The 13,013-nt window shown below is 38.7% G+C and overlaps 1 protein-coding gene across 1 annotated transcript; it reads left to right on the plus strand.

Annotated features, from left to right (window-relative positions):
* The first annotated feature begins 7,336 nt into the window (after positions 1 to 7,336).
* Positions 7,337 to 11,809, plus strand: LOC139649458 (E3 ubiquitin/ISG15 ligase TRIM25-like). Its single transcript, XM_071525869.1, has 2 exons — positions 7,337 to 8,616; positions 11,398 to 11,809. The coding sequence occupies exons 1-2, from the start codon at positions 7,352 to 7,354 to the stop codon at positions 11,807 to 11,809; spliced, it is 1,677 nt and encodes a 558-aa protein (XP_071381970.1). The 5' UTR covers positions 7,337 to 7,351.
* Positions 11,810 to 13,013: the final 1,204 nt, after the last annotated feature.

Genomic DNA, 13,013 nt, shown 5'->3' on the forward strand with positions numbered 1-13,013 from the left:
GTTTATGGATTTAATAACCTAACTCAAAATAGACAGTTAATTTCGGATGTTTCTATCGCCATTGAAAACCTTCAGCTCACATATCCAACTGCACATGTAATTATGGGGGGTGATTTCAACATGGTTACTGACGAATGGCTTGATAGATATCCTCCCAAATGTCAATACAGTTCTTATAACCCTATCCTATCTGATTTTTGCAGCACTCACAACTTGTTAGATCCTTGGCGCCTTAAATATCCGGACACCAAGCAATATTCCTGGTTCAAACCAAATAATGCAGCAAAGTCAAGAATAGACTTCTGGTTAATTTCTTTCTCTGTGATGGACTTTGTCTCTGACTGCTGTATGTCAGCAGCTCCTCTCACAGATCACTCTGTTGATTTTTAAACCCCCTGGTGTTTGCTGCAGAAACAAAGGGTACTGGAAATTCAACTCCAGTTTACTAAAATGCCAATCATTTTATGATGGCATTAAAACCATAATCTCTAATGTGATGACTGATGAATCTGTGACATCCTATATTTCTAAATGGGAATTCTTAAAATTTAAAATTCTGGAATATTCTATAAATTTTGGAAAATTGCTCAACAGGAGTAACAAATTGTCAGAAGTTGACATCATTAAAGAAATAAACACCTGCAGCAATAAGACGTCACCTACTGATGACGATAAACATAAATTACAAACTCTGCAAACTAAACTTGATGAAATCTATCTTAGAAAAGCTGAAGGGGCCTACATAGGATCCAGGGCAAAATGGATAGAGGAAGGTGAAAGAAGCACATCATATTTCTGTCGATTAGAAAAGAGAAGGCAGGAGAGAAACTCAATCAAAGCTTTATTGATTCATGATCAAGTAAATACAGATCCAGCCTTGATTGCTAAGGAAGTAGTTCCTTTCTATAGTAAATTATATTCCTCAGCCTTTTCTATTGATGATGCTAACTCTTTCTTCAACCATATCAAAAATCTTATTCCCCGCATAGACGATGAGTTCGCAGAGTTGTGTGATGCTGATATTACTTCTGATGAGCTGGATAAAGCAGTAGAGAGTTTGTCCTTAGACAAATCTCCAGGTAGTGATGGTCTCACAGCAAATTTCTATAGACATTTTTGGGACTTATTAAAGGATCCATTCTTTCATATGTTAAAAGAAGCAACTGAGAGTATGACATTTCCTTCTACTATGAAACAAGGTATAATAACTTTAATTCCCAAGCCTGGTAAGGACCCCAAAATATTAGATAATCTTAGACCAATCACATTATTGAACAACGACTACAAAATTGTAACTCTTATTTATGCTAATAGATTAAAAAAGAATCTACATAAAATTATAAGTGATTCCCAATCTGGCTTTATGAAGGGTAGATCCATTCACAACAATATTCGCTTAGTGCTTGACCTTTTAGATTACAGTCATTTAATAGAAGATGACGGTTTTATTTTGTTTCTTGACTTTTATAAAGCATTTGATTCAATTGAGCACCCGTTTATTTTCCACTGTTTAAGGTTATTGGGTTTTGGGGATAAATTTCGAAACATTATAGAATCTATTTATGATAACACAAATAGTTCTATTTCTTTGCCAGGAGGTACATCACCCCGATTTACAATCAAACGCGGGGTTAAACAAGGCTGTCCTATTTCTCCATTTCTCTTTATAATAGCTACAGAAATGCTCTCTATCTTTATAAAAAATTCTACCATCGCTCCGTTAGAGGTGCTTGGGAAACCAGTAATCATTAGCCAGTTAGCAGATGATACAACCATCTTTATGAAGCAGCTAACTGAAGTCCCAAAGATACTACAATTGATTCACACTTTCTCAAAAGCCTCTGGTCTAAAGCTAAATTTGAACAAGTGTGAGTTAATGCCAATTCATCAAAGTCATTTAACAGAGGCATACAACATTCCCATAAAATCCACTGTTAAGTACTTGGGCATACATATATCTAAAGATTCAACTGAAAGTGAAAATATGAATGTGTGGAAGGTAATAGATGAATGCCAAACTAGACTTAACTCATGGTTATTGAGAGACATTAGTTTATTGGGTCGAATCTTTTTGACTAAAATGGAAAGCATCTCAAGGTGTATCTACCCGGCATACTCAATTGCTATTCCTAATAGAGCTATTAAAAAAATCAATCAGGTTAATTTTGATTATATTTGGAAAAGGAAAATCCACTATGTTAAGAGAGCAGAGATGACCAAAGAATTCAAAGATGGAGGCCTACAAGCTATTGATTTTGATTTTATGAATGGAACCTTGAAAATTAATTGGTTAAAATCTTTTCTGAACAATAATAACTTTTGGTACCATATCCCCAGAGAAATATTCAAGAAATTAGGGGGTATAGAATTTTTACTTAAATGTGATTTCACTATTCAAAGACTCCCAATTAAATTATCCCTTTTTCACCAGCAGGTCCTTTTATATTGGAAACTCTTATACAATCATAATTTTACCCCACACAATACACCGATATGGAATAACAGATATATTACGGTTAAAAACAAATCGTTGTTCAACAAGGGCTGGATGGACAAAGGTATTTGGTCAGTGATTCACTTAGTTGATAGTAGTGGCTGTATCATGTCATATGAGAATTTCTGCCTTAGATATGATTTAATTGGCAATCGTAACATATTTAAATCCATAACTAAAGCCCTCCCTCACTCTATCCTATGTTTAATTAAAGGAATTTTAACCAATTCTACTCCTATCATCACTTGTCTCCCACAGCTTTTAGTTGGAGGCTGTGACTTTAAAGTCAAAATCCCAAACAAAACAATTAGAAATATGTTTGATAACATCTCATACCCTATAGTATCTTATAGAAACTCGATTTTACAAATCTATTCGAAAAGTACTGTTAACACGTTACGAACGAAATATTTAAAATTCCCCATAACTCCCAAAGCCAAAGAAATCCATTTTAAAATTTTAAATGGAGTGTATCCATCCAGTTTTTTGATACGACAGCGTTTTGGAATTGAAACCAATAATTGTGTATTTTGTGATGATATTGAAACTACTGATCATTTATTTTTCCAGTGTATGTATTCTGAAGCTTTATGGCTTGATGTACACGACTGGCTTTGCCCAAAGGTTTTTCAACTTGAAAACTTTTCTCAAAAGGACATTGTTTATGGACTTGTCATGGACAATAGAAAAGATGACTTTCTGGTTAATAACATTCTTATTCTTGGAAAATTTTATATACACAAATCCAAGTATATGAAAGTGAGACCTAAGTTTACTGTCTTCCACAATGAGTTTCTTTCTTACATGAAAGCCCTTAAAGTCATGAAAAGTAAAAATGCATTGGAACTTTTTAGTTTAATAGAAGAATATGATTTAAAAAAAAAAGCCCTAGCCCTTTAAGTTATTATTGTTATTATTATTATTATTTTTTTTTTTTCTTTTTGTTATATGTACTATTATTGTAATCTCTTTTCTGTTTTGATTTGTCTTTTTTCTGTCTTTGGTAAGCACCTGATCCTATTGATTTATTGTGATGGTTTCAAAGCCATGAGGTTTGTACATGGATTTGTTCAATAAAAAATAAAAATAAAAAAAAGCTTCTGTACTGTGACGTATTTCCCAGTGAAACAGAATATTTGAGCGGTGTACAGTTACAAGAGGGATTTAAATCAAATCCTTCGCATTTGATTGGACCGCTAAACAGTGGGCGGGGCTTAGAGTTTAGCGCGATACAGAGAGAAACGGAGCTACAGAGGACTGCTGGCTCCACACACACCTCCCTCACCTGTTAGATCAGGAGGAGGACAAGGGAGAGATGAATGAATTAGACCTCAGCCACATTGTTTTGGGAATGAAAACAAAGTTTTTGCCCACTGATATCCAAACACACATCTCTTCCTATCTCTCTCCATATTGCTCTGTCAGCTACTACCACCCAGGTGAAGTGCGGTTTTATATGACCAGTGTGGCTAGCTAGAGGTTGAAGAATGATTGATGGGTGGATGTCATGATATTATTGGTTGAAATTGGTTGGTTCATGCTTACGTAAGCACACGGCATATTTTGTTTTACAGGAAGAAAACATGATTGGATTTTGACATACAGTAAGAATACAAAGAAATTGATTTTTTGTATTTTATTTGGCATATATTGTTAAATAGGTGCACAATATGACCGGGGATGTGATCTAAAAGGGTTAAAAATGCATTTTTAATTTAATCTCGACTTTAATATAGAACCTCCTTCTTGGTTCCCTATAAGCCTCGCTTTCACTATGCAATTCTGCCTGTCACCAGGTACGATCTCCCGGGAGAATGAAGGCTCGATTTACGGCACAAAGGAAGTGCGTCATCCATTGCGCAACCAAAAGAGGTCCGGTAGCTATCCCCAGTTAAAAAAAAAAAAAAGGTAGCTATCCCCAGTAGCAGAAATGGCGGACGGTGGAACAACTGCAGTGACAGTGGAAACACTACCCTCTATCATAGCACTGAGATCGGGGTTTCTAGTTCAAATTGGGATTGTTTCTTGCTTTGGACAGCAGTAGCTTGGACAGTAGCCAGGCTGGTGGTAGCGTTAGCCATGTTGCTAACATTTCTGGCTGCTAGCAGTAGCGTTAGCCATGTTGCTAACGCTACCGCTAGCAGCCAGAAAACGAACCAGGAGCTACAAGGAAACCAGGACCAGCCAAAAACAAACATCTATGTTTGTTTGTGGAACAAAAGAAAAAAACATCTAACTATGTTTGTTTCTGGCTGCTAGTGTTAGCTATCGTAGCTAGCGTTAGCAACGTTAGCCATGTTGCTAACACTAGCTAACGCTACCGCTAGCAGCCAGAAACAAACAAATGATCCATTGTCCGTTTGATAATCTAAACGAAGAACACGTTTTCTTGCAGTGGCCTTTCTAAAATGAGCAGTGGTGAAAGTTACTATATTGTGTTATGATCAAGGAGTTGATAAGCAGACAGATGGTTTGTTCTGTTGCACAGAGCTAGGCTCTAACAGAAAGTGATCTGGTTGTCTTTGCGACAGCGGCGCAAACAACAATACCACTTGGAAACGCTAGGGGGGACAACGGGGTAAAGTTGAAAAGTTGTCTGTATCCACTTTAAAAATACATGAATTCATAAATAAATAATGGAATTTAAAAATCTATTTGAAAATGCAGTTTAAAAAGAGAAATAAATAACTGGATCCACAAATTGAATTAAGAATACAGATTTTAATCAGGCATTTAAAAGGGCAATTTCCTTTCCCATTTGCATTTCCCTGCTGCTTTTCCTTTTCCTATTAGCTATTCGATTTGCTTAGTCATTTAGCTTCTCCTTTTTATACTTAAGAAAAAAAAAATCAAGTAGTTGAAACTCCGTCATTCAATTATGTTAGAACAGGAATCGTCTGTCGTACTTTTGAGATATGCGTCATCGCAAATCAGTATCTCATGAGCATATAATATATATACTAGCTATATGGGGGAAGAAAAAAAATAGTACCCTTATTGATAATGTTACCATTAGCATACCTACAAAAAAGTATGATAGACGATTCCCTTTCTAACACCAATCAATGACAGGGTTTCAACTACTTGATATTTTTTTCCAAAGTATGTTTTTGAAACGAAGCACCAAGCAATGGAAACTAATGGAGAGGGGGGAGGAATTGTCAAACCTGATGCTCTCCACAGTTGCCCAGGAGCCACAGGTGAGTGTGAGTGCTTGTATATGGATTTATATTGACACCAAAGTCATATTCAGTCAAAAGTTCTATCAAACTACCATGTTGCTTTGATACAAACGTTTCACTATGTTGCACTGATTAAACCTGTATGGTTTACCACTGTATGAGTTACCACTGAACTAGATGCATTATTGAACACTGCATTGGAGTCCTCAAGCGCAGGTGTGTGGCTCACAAACCTTGTATTGGCTAGTATAGAGGTTACTCGTTTCATAGGCTGTGTTCCTATAGAATCTGCTAATCTGACAGACTATTGAAATTAACACAGACCTTAATGTTTAGGTTAAATTCTGAGTTGTGCTCTGCTCTCTCTGTTCTTCAAGGTCTCACTGTTTGCACGGGGGAATGAGGATGGATCCTGAAAGGCTCTGCAACTGTGCTGCACAACATTTGCTTTGAGAAGAGAGTGCCTCTCCCAGTGGAAGAAACAGTCCTAGTGGAGGCTGAAGTGGGCATCAGATAGTGCCTGCTGCCAATGAGGATGTCAATGGTTGACGGATACAAAGGCCTTAATTATGGGTCTATATCCAGCACAATCTATGCCCATAACGTCGTTAATATAGTTAACATAGGTCATCATTTGATACAAGAATTCAAGAAAACATTGTGAATAAATTATTTATTGAACAAAGTTGAACTATACAGTATGTGAAGAACTGAATAACTGATTGAGATGTTTTTAGATATGTAATTGCACTTTTAGGGTTATTTTAATTTTTGTAAACACCTGTCCATAGGTTATTGAAATGTGTGTGGAGTGTCACGTATTGTGTATTGTGTGTTGCGTATTATGTATTTCATCTTTAACTCTAAAGCTGGCTGAGTTTACCTAACTGCAAGACCAATTTACCTTTGGGTATAGTAAAGTTTACCTTGAACCTTTAACAATGAAGTCATGCAAATTTAATCATGTGGTGGCATTGCTTGGACTCAGGGACAAGTTTTCATTTTCACATCTCAGACCAGAAAATTAACGCTGCACAGTTAAACTGTCCATATCTACCCGACTTCACCTGATTATTCATAGTAGGCAAAAATAATTGCAGAGAAAACACACTAACTAAATATAACTGGACTGGTTTCTTTCATTGAACTCAGAAGAGGAGGCGGACTTTGTTTCTGTTCCACGATCAGTCTGTGTGATTCACACAGAGAGAGAGAGAGAGAGAGAGAGAGAGAGAGAGAGAGAGAGAGAGAGAGAGAGAGAGAGAGCAAACAGTGTTTTTTTTATTATCCCAGTGAGGTCACTGAGCCCATGTTTAACTATCCAATTTTTATTTGTCACAATCTTCACTTCACATTGTAAAAAGGGCTAAACACACACTGCCTCTTTCAAACCGCTCCTCTTCCTGGAATGAAGCAAACCTGATAACCCCTCCCTCTTCTTCCTGGTCTCAAACAGCCAGTTCCATTCTGTCCAGATATTTCCTGTTCCCTCCCCTTTCACAGATCTGCCAGTTTAAAGATGGGTGTGAACAACATGTTGTGAAGTGCAAGAGCTGACAAGCCCATTCACTGCAGATCAGCAAATGAACATGAAGTAAAGGAACAGATTTTTGGTTTGGATTGGAGCATAAACTGTTGAGAGGAACTATCTGACTCACTGTTACTGAGAAGTGAAATGGCGCAGCAAGGAATTCAGCTGGACGGGGAAAAATTCTGCTGTTCGATCTGTCTGGATCTACTGAAGGATCCGGTGACTATTCCCTGTGGGCACAGCTACTGCATGAGCTGTATTAAAAGCTGCTGGGATGAAGAGGATCAGAACAAAATCCACAGCTGCCCCCAGTGCAGACAGACCTTCACACCAAGGCCTGTCCTGGTGAAAAGTACCATGTTAGCAGAGTTGGTGGAGGAACTGAAGAAGACAGGACTCCAAGCTGCTCCTCCTGATCGCTGCTATGCCGGACCTGGAGATGTGGCCTGTGATGTCTGCACTGGGAGAAAGCTGAAAGCCCTGAAGTCCTGTCTGGTGTGTCTGGCCTCTTACTGTGAGCAGCACCTCCAGCCTCACTATGATGCAGCTCCATTAAAGAAACACAAGCTGGTCGAAGCCACCGTGAAGCTTCAGGAGAACATCTGCTTTCGTCATGACGAGGTGATGAAGATTTTCTGCCGTACTGATCAGCAGTGTATCTGTTATCTCTGCTCCATGGATGAACATAAAGGCCACGACACAGTCTCAGCTGCAGCAGAATGGACTGAGAGGCAGAAAGAGCTCGGGGTGAGTCGGCAAAAAATCCAGCAGAGAATCCAGAACAGAAAGAAAGACGTGAAGGTGCTTCAACAGGAGGTGAAGGCTATCAATCTCTCTGCTGATAAAGCAGTGAAGGACAGCAAGAAGATCTTCACTGAGCTGGTCCGTCTCATTGAGAAAAGAAGCTCTGATGTGAAGGAGCAGATCAGATCCCAGCAGAAAGCGGAAGCGAGTCGGGCCGAAGAACTTCAGGAGAAGCTGAAGCAGGAGATTGCTGAGCTGAGGAGGAAAGACGCTGAGCTGGAGCAGCTCTCACACACAGAGGATCACAACCATTTTCTACACAATTACCCCTCGCTGTCACGTCTCAGTGAATCTACAGACTTACCCAGCACCAATATCCGTCCTCTGCGCTACTTTGAGGATGTGACCGCGGCTGTGTCAGAGGCCAGAGATAAACTACAGGGCATTCTTACAGAGGAATGGCCTAAGATCTCATGGACAGTGACTCAAGTGGATGTTTTACTGCCACAACCAAGAGAGCCCAAGACCAGAGCTGAATTCTTACAATATTCACGTCAAATCACACTGGATCCAAACACAGCAAACACACGTCTGTCATTATCTGAGGGGAACAGAAAAGCAACATTAATGAAAGAACAACAGTTATATTCTAGTCACCCAGACAGGTTCATTGAATGGTGTCAGGTCCTGAGTAGAGAGGGTCTGACTGGACGTTGTTACTGGGAGGTGGAGTGGAAGGGGGGGGGTGTTTCAATAGCACTTGCATATAAGGATATTAGCAGAACAGGGATTGGAAGTGGATTTGGATGCGATGAGAAGTCTTGGGCATTAAATTATTTCATCAGTATTTATCAGCACATACATAACAATATCACAACTCCCATCCCAGTCCCTCGGTCCTCCAGAGTAGGAGTGTACCTGGATCACAGGGCAGGTATTCTGTCCTTCTACAGTGTCTCTAAAACCATGACCCTCCTCCACAGAGTCCAGACCACATTCACTCAGCCTCTCTATCCTGGATTTTGGCTCTATGATCGTAATGGAGACACTGTTGAGTTGTGTAAGCTCAGGTAGACAGGATTTATTAAAGCAGCAATGTGTGAGATTCTGTTTAACTTTAATTGCTGTGGTGTTTCTGCACTGCACTTCCCAGACATCACCTGTCAATCAAACAGTCTGGGCGGAGCTTGGATTTTCTATTGATGCAGTTTGAGTTTCTCTTTTCTTTATCTGTTCAGCCATGGTGACTATCGCTGCTCATGCTAACTACCCAGTTCTTCTTCTGTTTATTCCAAACAAACCAGAAACATGGAGGATTTTTCCCAGGAAAGAGCTACCAGACACCAGCTGTTTAGAACAGACAATAGAGAAGTTTTCATGAACTGGATATAAGTTGAATCGCTATTGTGTGTTTATCAGTCAGTAATAGAGTATCCAAACAGACATTTAATCATATGAAAATGTAAACTGTTGTGTGGACTATATAGTTCTTATCTTTGTTGCATATTTGTATTATTGCTGTAATGTTTTCTGCTGTTTCTGTTTCTCTTGGGTTTGCTGAGACGAGATTAGTGAATAATGTGAATGATAACTAATAGAATTGAATTAGAGACTTGTGCTATTTAAAATAGTGACTAGCGTGTAACTACTAGTAAATATCTTAATCACGTGTTGATATTTAAATTTAAATTGTTAATAGTTGTAGTTTGTAACTTTTAAAGTGAGTAAGTTTATAGGGTGCAGATGTAGTGTGTACCTTAGTAGTGCTGTTGGTAACAAAGCTGTGACAGCGGTGCAGTAGATTCGGGTCTGCTGACCAAAGAGTCTTGTGTTTCTGGGACACTGGAATACACTGTTGACCACTGACCACTTTCCACGTTTTTGTTTCCTGCTTAAGTAGATTGCCAGTTTTACCTTTCCAAAAAATAAATTAATCAAACAGCATGTTTCTCTTGTTGTTTTCGCTTCTCTTTTTGGATTCAACTGTTGGAAATTACTGCTTTGGCCCTGTGTGTTGTGTATTGGACAGCAGCGCTCCCATCCTTGATCCTTTATGAATTGGCTCCATCAGCAGCCAGTTCAAGGATGTGCTAGGGGCCATTCTGCTTCTTTCCATCATACTCCATATTTTTACCACACTAATATGAATAGTTGACAATAATTTATGATTAAAGCCTGAACAATCAAAAACAAAGTTTTTACAAAACCCAAATTACCCACTTGGTCCAAAATAAACTCTGTTACTTGACTCCATGGTAGATCTTGTGGACCATATAAAAAACTTGTAACTTTTAAAAAACTGTAACCTAAACACAACCAAACCCTGCCCTCTGTCTTATTTTGGTAAAACTTAAAACATTTTGAGGTAGACAATGTAGTCTGTCACAGAAAAAACTCTAAAATACCAGTCTGTGGTCTTAATAAAAGTCCTAATGGAGGTTGTATGACAGCCAGACTTAAAGTAGACGCTATCAGGTTGTTAAAAATAAGTGTACACCTCCTGTAGGACATGAGAGATAAAAGCCATCTCCATTTTGCTAACCTGCCCGCCACCTTTTCTACCGCTCCCTCCTAATTTTTCATCACATCTGAGTGATCACTTAGTTGAATACCTAAACACTTAAACCCATTCTTAAACCTGTTAAAACTCTGCAGGTAACCTAGGCTCATTTTCCTGCCATTTACCTAACAATGCTGCACTCTTATCCCAAGTTACCCTTGAAGAGGAGATTTTTCAACATGCGTTACCTTGTGGACATCACTATCCTCTACCATCATGTCATCTGCATATGCTGAGTGGTGCAAAAGGTGTGAGATGGTCTGCTAGTTTTACCTTAGCTCCTTTCTGATCTGGTACAGCAGGCCGCAACAGCTAAAGAATGGAGCATACCAGACATTGCGCAACCCTGCCGAATGCCTCTCCTAATGGCAAATGGAGCGCTACAGCCACCGGTGACCTTCAACACACTTTCACTACCAGAATAGAGCACCTTAATCATTGCAATAATACCCGGAGAAAAAACAAAAGTCTGAAAGGTATTCCACAGGTATTGGTGCTCTACTCAGTCAGATGTCATTTCTTTGTCTGAGGAAATAAGCCTAATGAACTAGAGACTTCCAAATAGACCCACATTAACGTTATGTTATCCCTAATTGTTCTGCAAGGCATACAGTATGACTGCTCTGTGCGTCTGACCTGTTCCATCACTTCTATTACCCTATTTGAGAGCTCTGCAAAACAACTGACGTTGCTGGGGACGGTTTCAGACTTCAGGTCTCCAGGATTAAAGAAATAATGTAAAATAACCATAAAATGACTCCATACCGCTCGTCCAGCATAATGCAAGTCTCCTGAAGCCAACCGATGCCAAATTGACTTGAAAAGACCGACATTTACACCATTATTTAGCTGAAATTGCCACTCCGTTGAAAAAACGTCACGTCAGATTCACTGAAAGGTATCAAGTCCTGAGTAGAGAGGGTCTGACTGGACGTTGTTACTGGGAGGTGGAGTGGAGTGGAACGGCAGTTTCAATAGCAGTCTCATATAAGGACATTAGCAGAACAGGGATCTATGATGAATGTAGATTTGGATTTAATGACAAGTCTTGGGCATTAGATTGTTACAATAATCATAAATTCATACATAACAATATCAAAACTCTCATCCCAGGCCCTCTGTCCTCCAGAGTAGGAGTGTACCTGGATCACAGAGCAGGTATTCTGTCCTTCTACAGCGTCGCTGAAACCATGACTCTCCTCCACAGAGTCCAGACCACATTCACTCAGCCTCTCTATCCTGGATTTGGGCTTTATGGTTCTATTGGAGCCACTGTTGAGTTGTGTGAGCTTAAGTAGACAGGAGTCATTAAAACAGCGTGTGTGAGATTATTTTTTTATTTTATCATTGCTGTGGTGTTTCTGCACTGCACTTCCCAGAGATCACCTGTCAATCAAACAGAGTGTGCGGAGCTTGGATTTTCTGTTGATGAAGTTTGAGTTTCTGTAGATGCCGCTCGTTTCTTTGTCTGTTCAGCCATGGTGGCTATCACTTCCTGTCCATCGCTTCCTATGCGCTAGACGATTTTGAAGCTTTATGAACTGGATATAGCTTGAATCACTATTGTGTTATGTCAGTCAGGAATAGAATATATTCATATAAGAGACTGATTATGTAGATGAAGTGAATATGTAGATGGAAAGATTGAACCAGAGTTCTCTACCTGGCTTTAGTGATTGGATGTGTGAACAACGTGAATGATTGCAAAAATGAAATGAAACGTTTTGAATAAAGTATTACAATGAATTAAGTATTTCTTCTGTATTCATTCCAGGAAGTCTATCAAAGCGGCTAGAGAAAATGTGAAACTAATATGACAGTACAACTGAGCTAACTTTCCCCATAACTTTCCCCACAACAAAGTGCAGTCTTCATGTTTAGAGCAGACGTGGAATCAAAAGTCAAATGAAGCAGCAGTGTTACCAAAGAAGAAACACTAGTGAAGATGGAAAGAATGAAGGACAATCCTGTTGTTAATGTAACTGGTTAAATGTATGAATGAAGTGAATGTTTAGATGGAAAGACTGAAGGCCTGACACACATATGACAACATATTTTATGTAGTCTTGGACCCGCTGTCATTTCAGATATTGTGATGAAAAATAAACTATGAGCTAGTTAACAGTCAAATTGCCCAGCCACTATTAGAATATTTTACATAGAACTGACCAAAGGTAGCCACTTGGTCCATTGATTTATAAAATAAGTAGTGTGAATATTATTGAGGTTATTTTATAAATCAATGTCCTTGCCTCCATCCTTTGATTTTGCTTGTAATACAAGCAAATTTTCAGTTTTTACATATTTCAGTTTCAGTTTATTTTCAGTGTGGGTTTATTTTTAGTTTTGTTTCATCTATCTATCTATGAAACATACACATATACATACACATATGGACACATATACATACTGTAAGAGCCATTCTAGGGGAAAGTATATTTTGATATATTTGCAATTTGTATATTTGAAATAATACTGATAGCTAATAAAGTTAATTGAAAT

This window comes from Centroberyx affinis, unplaced genomic scaffold (assembly GCF_046629955.1).
Source record: "Centroberyx affinis isolate AG114_WGS23_722 - 3 ecotype Tasmania unplaced genomic scaffold, CSIRO-AGI_Caff_v1 ptg001347l_1, whole genome shotgun sequence".
In the NCBI taxonomy this organism is placed as follows: Eukaryota; Metazoa; Chordata; class Actinopteri; order Beryciformes; family Berycidae; genus Centroberyx; species Centroberyx affinis.